Consider the following 20,549-nt stretch of genomic DNA (forward strand, 5'->3'; position numbering starts at 1 on the left):
ATTAATATAGCAAAACATAATGTATTACAGCAGGCTTAATTATAAGACTAACATAGAACAGTAACGTGTGGTATAAGCATAGGGGTATAACATGTGTTGGGTTGATATAAAATAAATAACATTACTACTTATAATTATTATTATTATATGAAATAGTGTAACGTATTGTAGTATAGTTCAGCAGTATATAAAAATATCCATTAGGTTTTGGTCTATAGTATAAACAGCGTGACAACATTTACTTAATACTTAGGCTACCTATTTTATTTGTTCTAACAATTAACACAGCCACAGTGTAGTGGCAGTCATTTGCATCCACAGGGGCAGCGCTCCGGGGCGGGGTTGACCCCGGGAGAGGGGCGGGGCAGTTGAGAGGTCAAAGTTGAATTAATTTTGTCTTTTGTGCCAAGCAGAAGAGTGGAGTCCTATCGAACAGCGGCGTCTCTTCCCTCTTCCCCGGATCCTTTTAAAACTCCCTCCCGAACCTCTCCCCTTCCACCCTTGCCACCCTACCCACCCCCTGAACACTCTTCAAGGGACGCATCGGGTAAGTCCTGCAGAAATACGCGTCTTTGTGTCGGTTTGCTCCCGGAGTGAAGGACGGGGATAACTCGGCGCGTTGCCTCGGTACGCTCCGTAGGCCGCGGGATCAGGCTAATTCCTGGATCAGGCGATGCTAACGCTAACGACCTGAATGGAAAATAACAGAACTGTGTTTAACTGTATTGCCAATCCTGAGTTAATTGCTAGCCAGGTATTTTCTAGTGTCTTATTATAGATATGGTGGCCAAATATTCACACGGTATTTCCTTGTGTATGTTGGTAGTTCGATAGAAATGCTAACGTACATTCATTGCTTACGCGACTAGATGTGATGCTCTTTCTAAAATAGCATCTGCGATGTTATCCTATGAGCCTTCATTTTACTGCTAATGCACACTCGACACAAAGTAACCATAACATAAAGAGCACGTTATGGTCTTGCATTTCTGTATATAAACATGTACCTATAAGCTATGTCGCTAAAGCAGTTTTTACGCCAGGTAATAGACACTGCCTAATGGAGACAGTGGGTCATTGTGCTAATGTGAATGAGTGGACCCCGGACAGTCTAACGTGAATTACTGGACTGAAAAGCCTCATTCTTTTAACATGACTACATAACGTTGTTTAAATCCAACACTAGATCAAATCAACACGATGCTGTCTGCATTCATCGCTACATTGATCTGCACTGACAGCAGCTTTTTTAGTAAACAAGGCTTTTTTTCTGCTGTGATGTCCTCATAGTTTCCTGTCACTACATTTGTCCCTGATAGTCACATTTTCCGCTCTATTGCAGACATTCAACCAGTGACCAAAGACCAGCTTTGTGGCCAGTTTAATCGTGGATTCAGCAGCAGAAATGGACTCAAGCCTGGTTGAAGGAGGACTTAATGTCACCTTAACCATCAGGCTACTCATGCATGGGAAGGTGAGTGTGACTACATGCAGTGTTTGAAAATAAGCACAAACATCGCTTTTCCTTCTGCCAGGAACAGAGGCTTTAACACTCATTTGTGTTCTCTTTTGTAGGAGGTTGGTAGCATTATTGGCAAGGTAAGTTGTTTTTAACTGCCAGAAGGATTGCTATCTTCATCTTGGCCCTCTATGTTTTGTAAATATTGTGTATTTGTGTATTCTTCACAGAAAGGAGAGTCTGTTAAGAAGATGAGAGAGGAGGTAAGATATGTTTTGTCTTTATATGTGGGTGAAGAAGAAGAAGAATGTCCATACTTTTAGTGAGTTTGACTCGTGCATCATATGATATCCCTGGGTCTGAAGATATTTCCTGTTTTGTTCCCTTTCCCACAGAGTGGTGCTCGCATCAACATCTCAGAGGGGAACTGTCCGGAGAGGATCATAACTCTCGCGGGACCAACCACCTCCATTTTTAAAGCCTTCTCCATGATCATTGAGAAACTGGAGGAGGTAAGATTCATCTGATTTCAGACATGTTTTAGCAACTAAATTGACACGTTCAAGTTTTCTTAATCGTCTTGTCGTCACTGTTCATTCCAGGACATCAGCACCTCAATGACTAACAGTACAGCCACCAGCAAACCCCCGGTCACCATGCGCCTCGTCGTGCCTGCAAGCCAGTGTGGCTCCCTCATCGGCAAGGGTGGCTGCAAGATCAAGGAAATCAGAGAGGTTTGTCCTCGTATTTGTATTTGTATATCCAGTGTCTAATCCCTGAGTTGTCCTAACACTTGTGGTTTTTTGTGTCTTTGCAGTCTGCAGGAGCTCAGGTACAAGTAGCAGGGGACATGTTGCCCAACTCAACAGAGCGTGCCATCACAGTTGCAGGGACCCCCCAGTCCATTATCGAGTGTGTCAAGCAGATCTGCGTTGTCATGCTTGAGGTACAGACACTATTTATTATGATGCCGCTTTCACTCTGTTTTTAAAACATGTCGTTATTTAGCAAAGATATTCAGGGTACATACAAAGTCGTTTGAAAAAGCTGATTTTTTTTCAAGGTCAGGATTTTCATGAGATAAGAACTTAATTGAGACCTTGGCCCCATGGCAGCTCACCCTATACACCCACGATACGTTCTTACTGCAGTGGTCTCGGTTCGAATCCAACCTGTGGTCCTTTGCTGCATGCCAACTACTTTTAAATATATCTGTTTTATCCAATGAAGCCAAAATGCAATAAACTGAATTCCTCCCCAACATGAAAGTCAAATGAATTTGCCTGCAAATCAAATGTCCCACTTGGAACAATACTTGATTTCCCACACAATCTGGTGTTTCATATACGCAACCACTTACATAAGAGACTCTTTTAATAGATGAAATCTCCTCACGTCTCACACCAGACACAGAGCTAGCTAATCATTAAATAATCATGATCACACCCGTCAATCCGTTGCTATAAATAGCTGTGTAAATAAGTGAAAATGTACAATGACTAAAAGAAACAGGTTTTTCCCAGTTACATCTGTAGTTACAATTTTTAGATTTGAGCTTCTGGAGTGTTTGTTGTTTCGGTACCTTGAAAGTGCTTGAGTGTCTTACTTCTGATGGTTTATTATATTCTGTGGTACCTTTGATGTGACTTCAATAGTTAATGGTGATATTTCTGTGTTCTTAGTCTCCCCCAAAGGGAGTGACCATCCCGTACAGACCCAAACCCTCAGGCTCTCCTGTCATCTTTGCAGGTGGTCAGGTAAACAACACTTCTTTGTTTGTACTCTACATCTGTTGTGTGTGCCATGTTTGTCCCTGTAGTGTCTGCTGTTTCGGGGAAATATTCTCACCTTTTACTGAAGCACTTCTGGTCGGAGAAATTTGATTATCCTCAAGCTATCATCATAGTGTTTTATCAGGGTGTCCGCGGGGTCTTAAAAAGTATTAAAAGTCGATAAATCAATTTAGCGAAAATGAAGGCTATTAAAAAGTATTAAAGGGCATTTTCCAAGGTATTACATTTTGTAGCTTGTTTTCAATAAGTATATAAATTGTCCAAAGAGGTTGTATTCTACAGTCTGCCTGAATGTAATCATTGCGTAGGTGTATAGTGTGTAGTTTATTTATGGCATCCCGTTGGGTTTGACGTCATCTGAACAGGACATCGCACGCTCACTGCTTGAGCGTGCGAAGGTCCGTTTACGCCGGTTGTTAAACAACATCGTTTTGGGGAAATGCAAGTCTGCGTCCAAATGGTTGGAAGATAAGGAGGAATGACAATCAATACTGTTTATAGTAAATGTGAGGTAAAGTGTGTCGCCAAGGTAACCGGTTAAAACTCCAAGTGGCGATGAGGTCTTAAAATGTATGGAAAGGGTCTTAAAAAAGATCTTCAAAGGTATTACTTTTGACTTCAGGATTCCTGCATATACCCAGTTCATGCACTGTCCGTAGCATACCTGGCTCTGTTCTTGTAGCACACCAAGGACAGAGGACTGATGGATATTTGAGCACACTGTGACACTGCCACACCCTCCTAAGAGCTGTTCTCTCCTTGCAGGCATACGCTGTCCAAGGGCAGCACGCCATTCCTCAGCCTGATGTAAGTGAAGGGCCCTCTGTAAGTGATCCAATATATTTGAATCTTCGGTCCTCGGGAGCCATGCCACCTTCTTACTTCATCCCACTGACTCTTCATTTCCCAACTCCCATTGCCTGATACCCATTTTAACAATTTCAAACATTATTTAACTTTTTAACAACAAAACCTTTGTTTACCCTTTTAGGCTAAATCATGAGCTCCATGTTCCATTTCATATTTCTTCTCATCCTCACTACAACCACTTAATTTCAAGATTTCTACTTTGTAATCACTTCTTGATTGTCGCTCATGTTTCGTTTTTGTTTGCTCTCCGTGTCCTCCCCTCCTTTGCTTCCGCAGCTCACCAAACTTCACCAGCTGGCCATGCAGCAGAGCCCCTTCCCCATTGCACATAGCAACCAGGGCTTCCAGGGTAGGTAGACAGATTGAAAGAGGAAACTGGATTAATATAGATTTGTAACCATCCACCCAGTCAACACTTTCTTTGCATTTCTTCAGCTGGGATGGACGCCTCTGCCCAAACTGGCTCTCATGAGCTGACCATTCCAAACGATGTAAGTCGCATTCATCTCATCATTTACTCGTTTTGCAGAAAAACATGGCGCCACTTTTAAGTAGCTTGTTTTGTATCGTTCCTCTTTTTTAAAAGTGCTTATTGTTCCTATGTTTTTCTTCTCCCTCAGCTCATTGGCTGCATTATTGGCCGTCAGGGCGCAAAGATCAATGAGATCCGTCAGATGTCAGGGGCTCAGATCAAGATTGCCAATCCCGTGGAGGGCTCCGCTGACAGGCAGGTCACCATCACCGGCTCCCACGCCAGCATCAGCCTGGCCGAGTACCTGATCAATGCCAGGTAAGAGGCGTTATGCGACGGCAACACCTCCTCACAGAGCAGCACGAATACAGAAACAGGCAGACTGTGTATCAAACGTAAACATGTTTTACTGGGGGTATAACCAAGAAGAAACTGAGATTACACTTTGTAACAACTCGCCTTTCCGATGTGTAATCAATAGGGGTTGCAAAATTCTGGCCATTTTCAAAGATGAAAACTTCCCATGGGAATAAACTGGGAATTTTCCAAATTGAAGGTTGGCTCTTCAAAGGGAACTTAAATATAGTTGGAGAAAGTATATTTTAGCTTAATCGTGACAAAAACAAACAGACGCCATTCAAGTACACTTGAATATCCATGCCATTCCTCAATCACATGCACACTGCTTACGGCATGGCTATTGAGACCACGCCCCCTAGAGGCACTGTGCGTTCCTCCATCACATGCACACATGATTTCTAGAAGACTGGACCACACTTTTGAGCCCAAAGCACATTTTTGAATGAGTGAGGTAATATTTAACTCAACATTCATGTTTTTGTTCTTCAATGAAACAAATGATTGTTTGATAAAATAATTCAAACTTGTTCTGTTCTACTTACAAATACATCTGTTGAAATGTCATGTTTTTTAATTGTATCATTTTGCATGGATGTTTTCTTATGACAAAACAAAATGTTTATATTTATGCTTGGATATGATGCAATTCGATTACATTCCCCTCAATTCCCAGTTAGTTCCCATGGAAAGTTTCCAATATAGAATATTTCCAAAATTCCCCAGCTTAACTTCCTATGGAAATGTTCCGCCCTTTGAAACCCTAGTAATCAATAATCACATCTTTTTATATCATCATTTTTTTATATCTTATTTTAAAATGTTAACATAACACTTGTATTGTTGTTTTCTGTCTTGCATGCCATTTTTTTAAATCTCTCTAAATTGCACTAATCTGTATGAAAGGGGCTTTAAAATGTAGGTGTTATTGGTTAATCACGGGTGGAAATATTGAATGTGTTTATTATTGCCAGAGCATTAGCGAGGACGGGCGGAAGGTCCCATTTGGACGGGATAAAAATGTCTGGAGGAAGGGAATAAAACAATGTTTTTCTCACTTCATCATGTTGGGGCTACTTTTGTTATTGCCAAATTGCAACGGGCAGCTTGTGAAAAGAGGATATCCTGCAGAAACTTCAAATAAATGACTATTTAGAATAAAATATGAAGGAATTTAACGCTTCTTGTTCTGTGTTGTGCTCCTCAGGCTCTCTTCTGAAGCTACTGGACTCGCAGCCAACTGACCGGAGGATCTTCATCAGCACCTAACGTAACCCCTCCCCCTACTTTTTACCAAGAGGTCCCTTATTGAACTTAATGCAAAAACCAAGTACTATAAACTCACTGTTTTCTCCTCTTTCTGGTTACACACCTACTCAGTTGTAATTACCCCATCATCATGATATTAGTATTTTATTTATTTATTATGTTTTTAAATCCCCTTTGCATATAGTTTTTAAAGACTTCTCTTATTTTACTGTATATCTGTATGACCTTCTTGATATAGGTAAAACGTTTTGGAAAAATCTGGAAAGGCATAAATAATGTTTTTCTTATGTCAGATTCTTCTTAGAAAATGTACAAAAAATGAAGAAAAAAGACACACCATAACATTATAGATGGACTGTTCTCTCCCTTTTTAAATATCTATTTATTTTTATTTAATACACAGCTCCGTGTAAGAGTAGAATTCATTGATATTTGCCATCTTCTATTTGAAGCTGTACTTCCTGATGAGGCATTGTGGGTTTAACGGGTTTCAGTGGGTGTGAATGATCTCCAGGTGAAGATGTATGCAGGAAAACGTAGAAGGTAATTTATCCCTCGTTGAGGGCGGGTTCAAACGCAAATTTTAAGCTACGTTTTGTCTCACCACTAATTTGCTGAGTAATTGTTTTGTGTCATTCCTGTGTTTCCATCCGTTTGATTTCTCGATCAGGACTTTTGAGCATTGTTGTGTATTGGATTCTGATAAGGGTGGGTGGGCCTTGGTCACCAGGTGTGGGCCTGAATGAGAGGAAAATATTTTCTTTTCTCTGAAATTACTAAGACCATAGTGATGATGATGATGATGATAATAATAACATTGAAATGTTTGTTTTAAATAGAGAAAATATTTTTTTTAACTGCAGGGCTGGGGAATGCCGCAAGGGGCAAAACTACAAGACACATTTGTCTTTATAAGTATATTATGCTGAGGTATTAAATTATGATTAACTAGAAGGAGAATTATAGAATTAACACTAGTTGCTATCCTTTTTTGCCTGGGTCAGATTTTATTTTTTATTATTCTTTGCAGGATGAAGAAACTCACGTTTTTGTGCACGTTTTCAAACTATTGTAGATCTGGTTGCAATTCAATTGTTGAAGAAATGAAATGCAGAAATAAAAAAAAAGATGTGAAATGCTTAAACAATCTGTTTTTTCATTTTTATGTTGGGATGTTTACTTACTTCTAAAGATAGCTGACACCTTCATTACCCCGTTATCAAGCTCCAGATATATTAATAATCCAACATGTCTTCTTCCCGTGGGGGATTTCATTCTTTATAAACAACCCGGTGTAAAAGATAAGTTAAGAAAAGACACGGGAACCTTTTGGACATGCTTAAAATCATTGAAAATGTTGTTTATTTCTCATTCAGCTGTCTTATGTGATGCAACAGCACAAACTACTGGAGATAAACATCACACAACTTTTTTTTTAACCAATACATCATTTATTGTTGCTCATATTTTGCCTTTGATATAATTCCTATGTTACAGGTACAATGTGCAATGCTGTATAAAAACAAAACATTTCTATTTAAACCCAAAGGATACTTACTTACGACTAGTAACCACCACAGAAGTGCTCTATTCCTTATCTGGCTACCTCCGCATCTTAAAGGGTAACGGGAACATCATGAACTACAGGAGTCCTTTTGGTTCTTTACTTAAAGGGGAACTCCACAGGTTTGACACACTTAAATTGTTTAATGCCTTTTTCTTTTATACAACTCTGAAGACTACCATTTCGAAAATGAAAAGTATTCTGGAGGTGTGGAGTTAGAAATGGGTGACTTTATTAGAGCTCTGTAGCCAGCGCTTCATCTCTATGGGAGGGCGACCTTAGCTGCTACTTGCAAAACACAAATCAAAACTCTGGCCCAATGGGAATCCCAAAACATTAGTGTTTTTGACCTGAAGGGTTCCTTACATCCCACTGGCTGTGTGACCATGACTGTCTTGATCCTGATTCTGTTGATATAGGCTTTTCTCCTCCTGGATAAGATAGCAAAACAGTAACCTAAAGTGTTCCATTCATCAAATTGTTGCCTTAACCCCAGGATTAAACCTACACAACCTTTAGATCTCAAGCCTAATTGTAAGGTCAAACATGGATGACATTTTTTTTGGTGATCATCGATACAAAGATACACTTTTTGCTCCTTTCATAGCGCCACGGCTAAACTTTCCAGCAGATTTTTAAATGACTAAACACTTTTGCTGCACACAATTGGACAACACTAAGTTGTAATGGAAAATATGCATTACTAAATAGTGCTGAAATATATATCCGCTTTATGTCCAACAAGATACATCTTTTAAGAGGGGCCTCTGTAGTCAGATAAATGTATCTTGGATCAAAATAGGCCCAAATGGGATTTAAAGTGACTCAATTTCCATGTGCATAGCAAATTATAGAAACGCATGAACCAAAAATAACCTGTTCTCAGATTGTAAGCGTGCATTATACATTTTTCCGGAAAACTCAACTAACGTGAGCTCGGCTCGGACGGAGAGGGTTTCTACCAATTCTTTAGGGAGTCCCCAAACAACTGCTCTTGGCCGAGGTGCATTGTGGGTAATGCAGACGCCATGTTTTTGACCAGATATAATAATGTGTGGAATAAAGCAGACAATATCTCTGGTCCTGCCGTACTGATTTTGATCGCTTTTTCTCTTGAACTGTTCTTCGTTAGGCTGACAATGTTACAGGAGTGCAATGCTAAATCGGAGGGGTCTCCTTTACTGAAGCACTAGCACCAGTGTTTGTTGCTTAGATAGTACCTTGGTTACCAATGCTAGTGTATTTCATTACATGAACACACCCTACTAAGAAACACAATCAAATAGCCGACAATTTGAGAAACCGGTGAAGCTACACCGGTAATGGCAAAAGTGCATTTTTTTGTGACACAAATGTTCTCCATCCCATCACTAAGATAAGCTTAATAAAGAACCTCAACCATGTCTTTTATGTATTTATAACTCAGTAGTACGAGGGTTAAAAAAAATAATATATTACCTACTGAGAATCCTAACTATGCATCGTGATCGACATCGTGGTGAGATTTTCATTCCTTTTTTTTTTCTTGAGTGCTGACATTTATTAACGAAAAAAAACTCAAGTAATACTTAGGATTAAAAAAGTGTAAAGTTTCACAAAATATAAAACGGACACATTCAAACCATAAATTATAAACACGTAGTCATGCATTTGTTCACAGGGCTGCATACCATTTAGTCTTACATTTCTATCTTACAAATAAAATAAAGTTAGATATTTCTCATGTGGTATGTAATGGATATTTACATTATTATTCATTAGTTTTTTGATGCATTAGTGTGTGGAGTATCATGGAGGATGCTCCCAGAGTGAGGATTAGAGTGTTTAAAAGACAACGAGTGTGGTTTCTTGTGCGTGCGTCAGTGGTTGGGTTTCTGCTGAACCGGAGCAGTGGCTAAGGTTACTTCTGTAACTATTTTGCCTAAAACAAAAACCCTACTGAACTTCAATGACATTTATCGGATGTCACAAGCTGCCAAAATATCGGATGTCAGGTTATGACAAATGTCCTATGCCATCCAACAAACTTATGAGACACCATAAGTCGACTTGTCATAGTCTGAGTGGTGAAGTAGGTGTGATTCCTCATGACAACAGTAATGTACTGCATCACTAGGAGCTGGAGGTCTTTGCTAGCATCCAGCTATCTATGGAGGAGCTGTGTGTGGCGCCTGTGGAGACCCCTGGTAGGGCAGAGGGGGCTGCACCCACGCTCCAGCGCCGGGGGGGCGGCTGGGCTCTCCGCTGCCCGGCTGGTCCAGCTCTGCACTGTCGCAGTCAGAGTCATCACACAGGGCCCGGCTCTGGAGAGAGAGAGGGCGTGTCATGCAGGAGATGTGTAAAGCAGAATTCAAACCATCTACTTGTGTCAAATCTCCAACAATGCTACATTAAAAGTACAGGTCCTGCATTTAGCAGAATTGTTGGTTCTGGTTGAGGGTTATCTTCTTTATCTACTTTACATACAGTCAGGTAGTTTTGTCCTGTGGTTCCCAACATAGAGGTCACAAGATAAATCTGGGGGTTGTCAAATAATGAATGGTTTTTATTACAAAAAAAGAAGACAGCATAGGTAAGTTAACCATTTTTGACTTTTCTCCAGTTTTTCCTTTTTATAATAGATTTTTTTTTAAACGTACGAAAAGAATCATCACAAGCACCGCTTTAAATATTGTGTTTACAAAGAGACATTTTATTATTTTATTTGAAAAAGTAATTTAGCATGAATCAAGCCTTTAAAAAAATCACTAATCGATTAAAGAAATGTTATTTGATTAACATCAAAACAACCGATTTGTCGACTGATCTACAAAGAAGGGCCAGCCTTAATAATGTATCTTTACGTCTCAAACTGTACTTTAAATGTAACCATCTGAGAACTTATAGACATCTCAAATCGGAGAAAGGGTCCAAACCAGAAACCATTACTTTGTGGTAAGGTGTCAAAGGCCAAAGTACACATTTGCCCCAAGGTTAAAATTAAGTATACTTTTTGCATTTTCGACCACTGGCTTTTGGAGTATGTTCTTTTACACCAGTCTCAGAGGATGACACAGAAACATGCAACTCCCCACGGTGGAGCTTCTTCACCTCATTAGGATTCCCCCCGGCGTCCAGCGGAGCTTTGGCCGGTCCCAGCGCTCCGTCTCTCTCCGACAGGCCGTCAGTGTTGTCCGCCGGGATCTCTGAGCCCTGAGATTGGAGGTCGTCGCTGCGATCGTCCAACCTGTCGTCTGTGTTGGTGCTAACCACGTCGGGGGTGCCGCTGTGCGAGTGGTCCGTAGTGTGGCCCTCCTCGCCATCCGACACCGACAGGTTCTCTGAGCTGAAGGTGGACACCGACTGGCCCTTGGTGATGCTAGTCGGACGTCTGGAGATATTCAAAACAAAGGAAAACACACGGAGGTTAAACACATGGCAAGCGAGCTAATAATAGTCAGGATTGGGCATTGACTTTGTGGTGTCTATTGGTTATTATCAGAAATATGTATAAGATTTAAGAATCACAGATTTGATGATGTGTTAGAATGATGCGAATAAGAAATAATTATTGTCCTTGGAATAAATCTTAAACTCCGTCAGAGAGGAAAGATTGCTCGAGGACATTTTCCAGTGACGAAGGACAGCAAGTTACTCACCGTCTCCGTGGTAACTCAACTTCACTGTCAACTTCCCCCTCCTCCTCCTCGGACGACACTCCACGCCTCTGTCAGAAACAGGAAATAGGAACAATTGAAAATGACCAAAGTATAACCAGAGGAACACTGAGGAAGTGACCAGCTGGGCGGCTCGGTACCTGTTTGCGTGAGATAGCTGCTCTGTACAGAATGGCTGAGGGGGTGAGGTGCTGACTCCCAATCCCCCCTGATGCTCCACGGGGCAGCCTCACAGCCCCCTCCTCTTTATCCTCCCCATCATGACGTGGAGATCCCAGAGACCCCCTCGCTGCTCCCGCCCCCCTCCCACACGGAGAGTCTGGGCTGCTGGAGAAGGGGAACGACGCTGCGTCCTCGCTCGGCGTGTCGCTGCGTGGAGGCGTTTCTGTGAGATCATCCAGACCGGCGGCTCCTGCCACGGAACCCCCTAACCCCGCAGAGGCACTGACGCTCCCCCCTCTCTCCAGCCCCCCCACAGAGGGCTCCCCTTTCCCCTGCCCCTCCGCCTGGAGCGCGGTGCAGATGAGGTCGGGGCTGGAGGAGGAGAGCTGCCTCTGTTGCGCTGCAGACGGCTCCAGCAGCTGCTTGGAGGTGTTGGTGCTGCCACTGTTAGCCTGGGCAGTCGCGTCCCTATTAGACTGATTTGCCTTCAGTCCAGCCAGGTCCCCGCTACTGCCCTTCCCCGGCTTGCGATGGCGGGTCTTTACCCTCCGAGAGCGGCTGGGGGAAGTGGAGCTTCTGTTGGGGCACGCCGGGATGGTGACTAGCATCACAGAGGAGTCCATTTTGGGAATGATTACCTCAGACTTGAGAATGTCTGGCCTGAAAGAGTAAGAGGGATTAGTCATTCCACAAGCGTGATGAATATTCATGTCAGCATCAATGTTTTATTAAATAAGCACTGGAATAAGATCTCACACCTCTTTCCCGAGGGCAGTTTCTGCGGGACGTTTCGTTTCTTGATGAGTTTGTCCATGGTGTTGGAGGAGCTGCTCTGCCTGGAGCTGTGATGCTTGAACAAACCTGGGTACTTTTTATCCAAAGACTGCTCTCTCCTGGAAATGAATACCAAAAGACAACAAACTCTTAACACACTGTGGCTTATTAATTCGTAAAGAATGTATACTCTGTGTTCATGGGTTTATTTGTACTTCTGCAACTCCTTCTCTTTCAGCTCCAGCTGCAGCATGACGGCGCTCAGCTCCATGTAAAGGTTGTTAGCCCTCTCCAGTTTTCTCTCATAGTGCTCACGAATGTCCAAAGCATGCCTGAGAAGACAAGAGGCTGCTGCTGTCATTGTGCATCCGCATGAGAGACTCCAAATGCTCCACAATAGACATGCACTCAAGGCCATTATCTCATCCACGTGGGCAGACAAAAGGAATGACACAGAGAAATGGGACACAGCGAAAGTGGCCTTACTGTATGCATGTTAGCTAGTCAAACGTACCATCACTGGTTACAACTACAAGATTTGAGAGTAAAGAAAGCAGACCTGAGCTCTTCTCTGCGTCGGTTGATCAGTTCCTCATCGAGTCGGTGGATACAAGTACCCTCAGATTTAATCTTCTCGAAGTGCTGTTTCACCTCCTCCCGCCATTCAGCCTGATGAGAGCACAGATCTGTTAGCTGACATCCTCGTGGATTCATCTTCTTATTACAGACACATGCATTTCCTAACATTCGGTCTATATGCTGTAAAATGTATTATCTCTTCGATTTACACACGGCATCTATTGCACGTCTGTCCGTCCTGGGAGAGGGATCCCTCCTCTGTTGCTCTCCCTGAGGTTTCTCCCATTTTTTCCTTTAAACTGTGGGTTTTCTCTGGAAGTTTTTCCTTGTACGATGTGAGGGTCTAAGGACAGAGGGTGTCGTTTTTCTCATACTGATATTCAGAACAATATGTGCTGTTGTATTTGCTGTAAAGTGTCTCTACTGTAGGCTATTTTTATTATATGTACAGCACTTTGGCTCGACCAAAAATCGTTTATAAATGTGCTATATAAATAAAACTTGATTTGATTTGAACCTTGCCTCGGTTCACCATAACGGACTTTAAAACCTCTTCTCTACTGCACGTTGTACAAGTCTTATTAATGCTTAAGCCTGTCTGGGTCCATGTGTACATCTGTATATTCAAGTTATAGATGTGTTTTTTGTGTTGAGACTTGAAAGAAGCAACCATACCTGAGACTTGAAGTACGTCTCTTGTGGAGTGGACAGCACATCCGCTGACGCTATATCAAGATGAAGAAGGATCTGACGGAAAGAGGGCCTGTTCCTGGGTTTACAGTTCCTGCAAATCCCAGACAGGAAAGACAGCTGTGTACATCTACAATGCACTGCAACATCAATAAAGTCCTTAAACTACAGACTGACACAACTACTCTCAAACGTTGCTTTTACTTCTCTAATATCCTCGATTTCTGCTCTCTTGTCCTCTCTGCTCATTATTTTTTCTTTCCTTATCCTCCATCCCAAGGCATTACTCACCAGCACTGTCTGAGGAGGATCTTGAAGCCGTCGGGGCAGCTCTCAGGTATGGGCAGCTGCAGGCTGTTGTTCCCCACTCCCCAGATGATGGCAGATGAGTCCACGTCTCTGTAAGGAACCTCTCCAGTCAGCATCTCCCACAGCACCACTCCAAAGGACCTTAAAGAGGACATATTATGCTCATTTGCAGGTTCATTTGAGGCAGGGGGGGAGTGTGCTGGTGTTTTAGCCATTTACCTGCACACAAATGTATACCACACACTACAGGAAAGGGAAACCCCTAAAAAGCACAATGTGATCCCTTTAAAGGTAGTTAAAGTTAATTACGAAAGTCTCATTAAGGTCAATATCTTTTTAACAGAAGAGATCGGAGAAAGAACTATGGTCATAACTTTTATCACGCCTATTTTATCTATAATGCATCATAAAAAACAAAATAATGCATTATAATCTACTTATAGCACTGTCTTATCATAGCAATCAAATATTAATAATGTTTTTAACACTAGTCACAACACACCTACAGCATGTTTTAATAACTTATAAGTTCAAGTATCATTATTCTTCATAATTGCTGCTTAATCACAAAAATAAATGTGCGTGTTATAAGTTATAATGTTTTTTCTAATGCATTATAATGTGATAATACGTTACTCTAAGTGTTCATTTGGTGCCTTAAGTGAAAGATGAAAATCCTGTGGTATGTATAGACATAGGTGTCATGACAGTAATCACAAATATGTACATACAAAACAACACTAAAAAAACAGAAGGCCCCATATCGACACAGGAACTGCTCTCGTACTGTAGTGCAGCATATTATAGATAATTGCTAAATTGCTGCATCAAGTCAAGAGAAAAGTGCTGATGTTTTTGTAAGAGAGAAACAAAGTCCCTGGTAATCACGCTCACCAGATGTCCACCTTCTCCGACACCGGCTCATTCCGAATGACTTCAGGCGCCATCCAAGCAACGGTGCCGGCGAACGACATCTTGGTGCTTTTGTCCCTGAGCTCCCTCGAGGTGCCGAAGTCAGAGATCTTCACCAGGTCATCGTGTGTGATCAGCATGCTGCAAACGTGGGAATGCATGTCCTTTTACATGGCAATAACTAGAAATCAGTTCATTGTATTAGTCTATTTAAGGACATTGCACATTAATAAACATTGCTCTAAATGCTTCAGAGTTAAGATAAGATGTACTTTATGAAGAGGGTATTTTTCCGACAACAAAAAACATGCGTACAGCACTACAGACAGACCGAGGACAGCATAGTGCAATTTACTTGTTTTACAGAGCCATATTTCACCAGCCATTAACTGATTGTGGCTTTCTCGAATAGTTGCTGAGATGGAGTTTGATTTAAGTTTATCTTTAAACAGAGAATGCAAATTGTCTCAAATATTTTATGCAATCCCGTCTTGCTGCGCCTCTTGTAAATCTATATGCAGTTGTTTTCATGTGGACAAACTATCCCTGTATGAACCTTAAGGTCTTGTGTTGGCTGATTGAGACTTACTTGGGGGACTTGAGGTCTCGGTGGATGATTTTGTGGAGGTGCAGGTAGTTCATGCCACCTGCTATGCCCATGGACCAGTCCACCATGAGGGAAGGGGCGATTTTCCGGCCCGCCCTCAGCACCTCGTACAGCTGGCCTTGGGCGCAGTACTCCATCAAGATACAGTAACAAGGAGCCTGGGTGCACACGCCCCTGTAGGAAAACATGGCAGTCAGATAACATGGCCCAGGTGAACAGAGAAAGATGTGTATGCAGCCTAAAGATACTGTAGGATATCATGTGCTTCTTCCTCACTTGAAAGTGATGATGTTGGGGTGCTTGAGTTTGCGGAGGTGTTTGATCTCGGTCTCTTTGATGTCTCGCACTTTCTTTACAGCCACGTCGTCTCCGTGGAACTTGCCGAGGAAGACGGCCCCCTGAGCACCGCTGCCCACCCACTGCAGGTCGGAGATCTCCTCAAAGGGAACTTCCCAGGACTCTAAACTCAGACCAATAAGTCCACAAAAAAATGCAATAAATACATAGAGAAGGCATGTAGTGTTATACAGTATTATCACGGGCATTGCAAGAGATAATTTCTTTGCAGCATCCTTTGAGTAATTACCTATTTCATATCCATCAGACATTACAAAGCCTCTAAATGTCAATATGCACTCCTGGCAGAGAGGGGGCTCGCTGAGCAAATGTTAGCTCCATGCTACACATAAGAATGGGCTGGCAGGACACAATGACATCATATGAAGTGCCTGCCATGTTCAAACAAATGCTACACTGATAACTTCTTCAGTAGAATATTACATTTCTGTCCAGAGATGAGGGAACATTTGAGGGAGAAACAACTCACTCATAGTCTAATCTTTTTGTCATCCGTCACACTGACGTGAGTTAAACGACTGTGAGTGCGGTCGCTGAAGAGAGATGGGCAGAATAAAGACGACAGGCAGATCAATTCTTCATGAGGTCCACTGAAGTGTCGAGATCTGGAGAGCAGCTACGTGGGGGCAGATGCACAGGATGCCCCCCCCCATCCGGCCAGCTGTGAAAACTCACTGTAGCTGCTACTGTGAATGACCCCCACTCCTCTAGTGAAATTAAGTGTATTCACTCAAGTACTGCGCTAAAGTACACATTGTATGTTCTCTTACTTCAGTATTTGTTTTTTTGGCTATACCTTACACTTTTACTCCACTACATTTTGGATCTAAATATTGTAGTTTTTACACCACTTCATTGTTATTACAGCTGTAGTTGATTGACTTTAAGATTTATATTAAAAAAAAACATATGATGAGCTTTGACAATATTGTTTAAGATTAAACAAATGCCTCTTAAACTCTCGAGCTTGTGTCCACAGATTGTTCCAACACACACAATCCAATGTTAGGCCATCCGATATTTAACAAAACAGAAAGGGAAACATCAGAAAAGGTTCCCATGAATTTTCTCACAACCCCTTCACCTTAGCTTGCCCAACCCCTTAGGTTGGAACACACTAGATACAACTGCAAGTTGATAAAGTAGATCAATGATGTCCTCCTGTACCAGCTAATCATGCATGGATGCATTAACAACAATCTATTAAATATCAATGTAATTTATGTTAAATCTAAATAGTCTTTGTTGCATGGCATACGGGTCAGAGAGCTCAGAAGTGTATCACTTGCTGTCACATACCTTCATGGCTGTGTTTGTGTTCAGTGGAGTAGGCCTTTCCAATCATGGTCCAGACCGGCTTAAGGCATCCAAACAGTCCCTCCAAAAAACCTCCGCTTCCTGATTGCAGCCGAATGTTATCCGACTGGCTCCGAACAGCCCCAGCCTCTGGACTGTGGCCCGCCTCCGCCCCCCCGCCACACTGGCAGGCCTCATGTTCATGTAGTTTTAGCACGCTGTTGTCAAAGTAGGCTGAGGGTCCATCACTGGGGGTGGGGCTGCTGCCGCCCGGAGCCCCCGGTCCACCGGTGTCGATGGACAGCAGGTTGCGGATGACACACTGTGTGGGCGTCAGGTCCGTTTCGGGGGTGCAGGCAGCGGTGTCTCCATCGATTCTTCGATAGGAGGGCTCTGAGATGGGGGTGCTGAAGCCTGACAGGGAGGGGGAAGGGGCGCGGGGCTCATGGATACAGGTCCCACTCATTAGGGGTATCCCCAACACGGCAGGTTAGGGTGGAGGATGGAAAGATGAGACGTTCGCCTGGAGGAGAAGATTTATGATAACATTAGGATGATTTATACTAGTATATACGTTTAAGTTTTCCATGTAACTTTATACTTCCACTACATCTGGCAAAAATGTTACTTTATACTCCAGCCCTTTGATTTTACATTTTGGGTCACTTGAAGATTCAGATCAACAATACAAAATGTAGTCAACAAATACGCATTATTAGAGGTTAAGCTAACACTTTTTAAAACCTCTGTGACATTCACAAGCTACCTGGAATCATATGTAGTAAAAAAAAAAAAAATGAAGTATATATTATTCTGAAATAGGCCTAAGTATGATTACTTTTGCTATTAGTATTTAAGGGCATTTGACTTAAATAAGAGATCTTCATCCCCAATTAATAATTGTCAGTATAATCATATGTTATATTAAGTTTGTGAATGCTGACTGCTTATTAGATTTAAAACTGTCTATTAGTCAGCACCGGTCAGCTCCACAATGCAGCTGGAGCTGGCCAGTGCTGCTGCTCCCTCACTTCTACTGTCTCCTTTGATCTTTTAAGAAATGACTGGCGTTCACACTAACTTTACTTTTATTCAAACTATGCACAGCAATCAATGAGTGGAGTCGTGCAGTGAGTTGGGCATCCAGCCAGTTTAACCACATCCAGATTCTGTCTGAATCCTGCAGTAAAACCTCTTTCTCTGTGAATGGAAAAGCCATCATGCCCAGTGGAGCCATCAGCCAGAGTGGAGTAGGAGGTTTATGAATGAATCTACCAGAGGAGGTTGTGCAGCACACAGTCCATCACCTGTGATTTAACATCAGTATCTGACAACATCTGAGCAAAGCTATACTCTGCAGCTCCATATTTCGTGCATCAAGTAAAGAGCATTGTGTGCATCTGAAGAATATGACGAATTGCATAACCACCTCAGTGTGGATGTGTACGTACGTCGTACGTGCGTGAGTGCCTGCAAGTGTGTGAGAGAGCGACAAGGAGAGAGAGCACATGTACCCAATTCACATATCTCACACCAGCTCCCTTTCTTGTACTGCACCACTGCACGAGAAGAGCCATGACGACCGAGCGAAATGAAAGTGTGGAAAAAATGGGCAATAAACAACCAGCAGGCCTGTGCAAAGGAGCAGTGCTTTCTCTCACACAAACACACACACACACACACACACACACACACACACACACACACACACACACACACACACACACACACACACACACACACACACACACACACACACACACACACACACACACACACAAACGCAGGAAGATCAATCTTTAAATAACCGAGGATGTGATGATGACACTCAGCAGCATCATAACCGACGTGCATGAGCCCTATGCTATACTATAGTCCATGCCAAGTGAAACTGCCGCAGCGTCTCAGCGTTTACTTAACGTTGGCACAAACACAAATATTTCGCAATGTGGGCTTTCTTGCTGCACAAATATGATTTTCTAGCAACCATAGACGATGATTCCTTTCTTGGCAGCATCGGTTCAGTGGTGCAGTGTGAGCGGCGTGAACGCCACCGCACCGAGCATCATAACTTAACGTCCTGTGATCCATGATTTCTTATTACACCAGCATTTAACCGTATAGTATGACATTCCCATACCTTTTTGCCTGCTTGATGTCGCGTTGTCAAGTGAAGGGGTGTACTCGGCTTTCTATTTGTCGGTGTAAATGAGTAGATTGTTGTTTTTCCCTCGGTGCGCGCTGGCTGTTGTATCTCCAGTCCCTGTATCCACGCGTTTCACACAACCGGGATGGATCCCACCGGGCAAATTGTGTTATCAATAACCGAGGACCCATGCAACGTGAGGCGCGCTGGGTTTTTTGGGGGGGAGGGAGCTGTCTCTTTCCCAGTGCTGAATTGACGTCACGGAAATGCAAGTTGCGCCGCGAGGGGGCGCTCCCACCACCCTCTGCAAATACACGTGCGCGCACAAACACAGACACAGAAACACACATGCACGCGGCTTCAGTTTTTCATCATAACATCCATTATTTTAATTTGAGCGTTAACCAGTATGATGCTATTTGTTTACATTTAATAACACCTTTATTTAAATTGGCTATCTATATTGTTCTGTAATTGTGACACATACATGAATTATTGAACATTGTTTTGTATCTTATTATGTGCCTGCTTTAGTATTGTGTTGTTTCCACCTGATTTGTTCATTCTTTTGTTTTGCAATGAAACCAGGGGAACACAATTGTTTCCCTCTATTTACTGTACTGCACTCTGTATAGATGGATGATAATACAGTCACTTATCTGATCTGATCTCTTATCTTACAATGTGTCAGCCAGCATCCACCCTGCTGTTGCTGCTGATGTGTCCTTGAGCAAGACACACTGGATCCCTGCCAGCTCGCTCCAGGGAGGCTGGGGTGCAACTGTCCATTTGCTTTGCCCTTCCCTGGTGAAGGGGAGGGAAATGCCCATTAAAAACCCTGTAACGCTAAAACATCCCCTGCTCAAATTATAATATTACAGTTTTTAAATGAATACATTTGTATAAATATAATCTCTTACTGTGAAAATAAATCCTACTTGCTAAGTAATCTGTACGTAATAAGTAATACCATGAATGTGCTTTCAGTGTCTTTCTGTTGTTTACACAACAGACATTTTCCATTTTATTTAATTGTAGGGCATTTGTGCTTTTTACAGTAGTTTATATAATATTCACATACGTTTAGGTTTATGCCTATTTTTTCCAAATACTTGTGTACATGGTAGACTTGTCTGTTCCTGACCTTTATTTAGGTTTGTTTCCCTTGTTCCCAGCAGTTTTGTCTATTTTATGTACAAGAAAGGACTCTTAAAGCATTGCCATACATTTTTTTATTTGTAGCCTTTATTTAACCAGGTGAAAGCCCCTTGAGATCA

General features: G+C 42.3%; 2 protein-coding genes across 5 annotated transcripts; one reads left to right on the top strand and one right to left on the bottom strand.

Annotated features, from left to right (window-relative positions):
* The first annotated feature begins 387 nt into the window (after window positions 1-387).
* Window positions 388-7,367, top strand: LOC117543011 (poly(rC)-binding protein 2-like). 3 transcript variants are annotated; one of them, XM_034210990.1, is made up of 13 exons: window positions 388-547; window positions 1,343-1,474; window positions 1,576-1,599; window positions 1,690-1,722; window positions 1,855-1,971; window positions 2,062-2,193; window positions 2,277-2,405; window positions 3,142-3,216; window positions 4,018-4,077; window positions 4,399-4,471; window positions 4,558-4,613; window positions 4,743-4,912; window positions 6,149-7,367. In XM_034210990.1, the coding sequence occupies exons 2-13, from the start codon at window positions 1,406-1,408 to the stop codon at window positions 6,168-6,170; spliced, it is 960 nt and encodes a 319-aa protein (XP_034066881.1). In that variant the 5' UTR covers window positions 388-547; window positions 1,343-1,405; the 3' UTR covers window positions 6,171-7,367. The 3 variants fall into 3 exon arrangements, with proteins under 3 accessions (XP_034066881.1, XP_034066880.1, XP_034066882.1); XM_034210989.1 differs by having other exon boundaries at window positions 6,159-7,367; XM_034210991.1 differs by having other exon boundaries at window positions 4,018-4,059; window positions 6,159-7,367.
* A 281-nt stretch (window positions 7,368-7,648) lies between these two features.
* On the bottom strand, window positions 7,649-19,504 carry map3k12 (mitogen-activated protein kinase kinase kinase 12). 2 transcript variants are annotated; one of them, XM_034210988.1, is made up of 14 exons: window positions 19,267-19,504; window positions 17,130-17,649; window positions 15,750-15,933; window positions 15,456-15,647; window positions 14,849-15,007; window positions 13,937-14,095; window positions 13,631-13,739; window positions 12,936-13,045; window positions 12,592-12,708; window positions 12,361-12,495; window positions 11,581-12,262; window positions 11,423-11,490; window positions 10,875-11,154; window positions 7,649-10,087 (listed from the first exon to the last, which is right to left on the bottom strand). In XM_034210988.1, the coding sequence occupies exons 2-14, from the start codon at window positions 17,590-17,592 to the stop codon at window positions 9,932-9,934; spliced, it is 2,814 nt and encodes a 937-aa protein (XP_034066879.1). In that variant the 5' UTR covers window positions 17,593-17,649; window positions 19,267-19,504; the 3' UTR covers window positions 7,649-9,931. The 2 variants fall into 2 exon arrangements, with proteins under 2 accessions (XP_034066879.1, XP_034066878.1); XM_034210987.1 differs by having other exon boundaries at window positions 15,750-15,945.
* Between the last annotated feature and the right edge of the window lie 1,045 nt (window positions 19,505-20,549).

The sequence above is a fragment of the Gymnodraco acuticeps genome, unplaced genomic scaffold (assembly GCF_902827175.1).
Source record: "Gymnodraco acuticeps unplaced genomic scaffold, fGymAcu1.1, whole genome shotgun sequence".
Lineage (NCBI taxonomy): Eukaryota > Metazoa > Chordata > Actinopteri > Perciformes > Bathydraconidae > Gymnodraco > Gymnodraco acuticeps.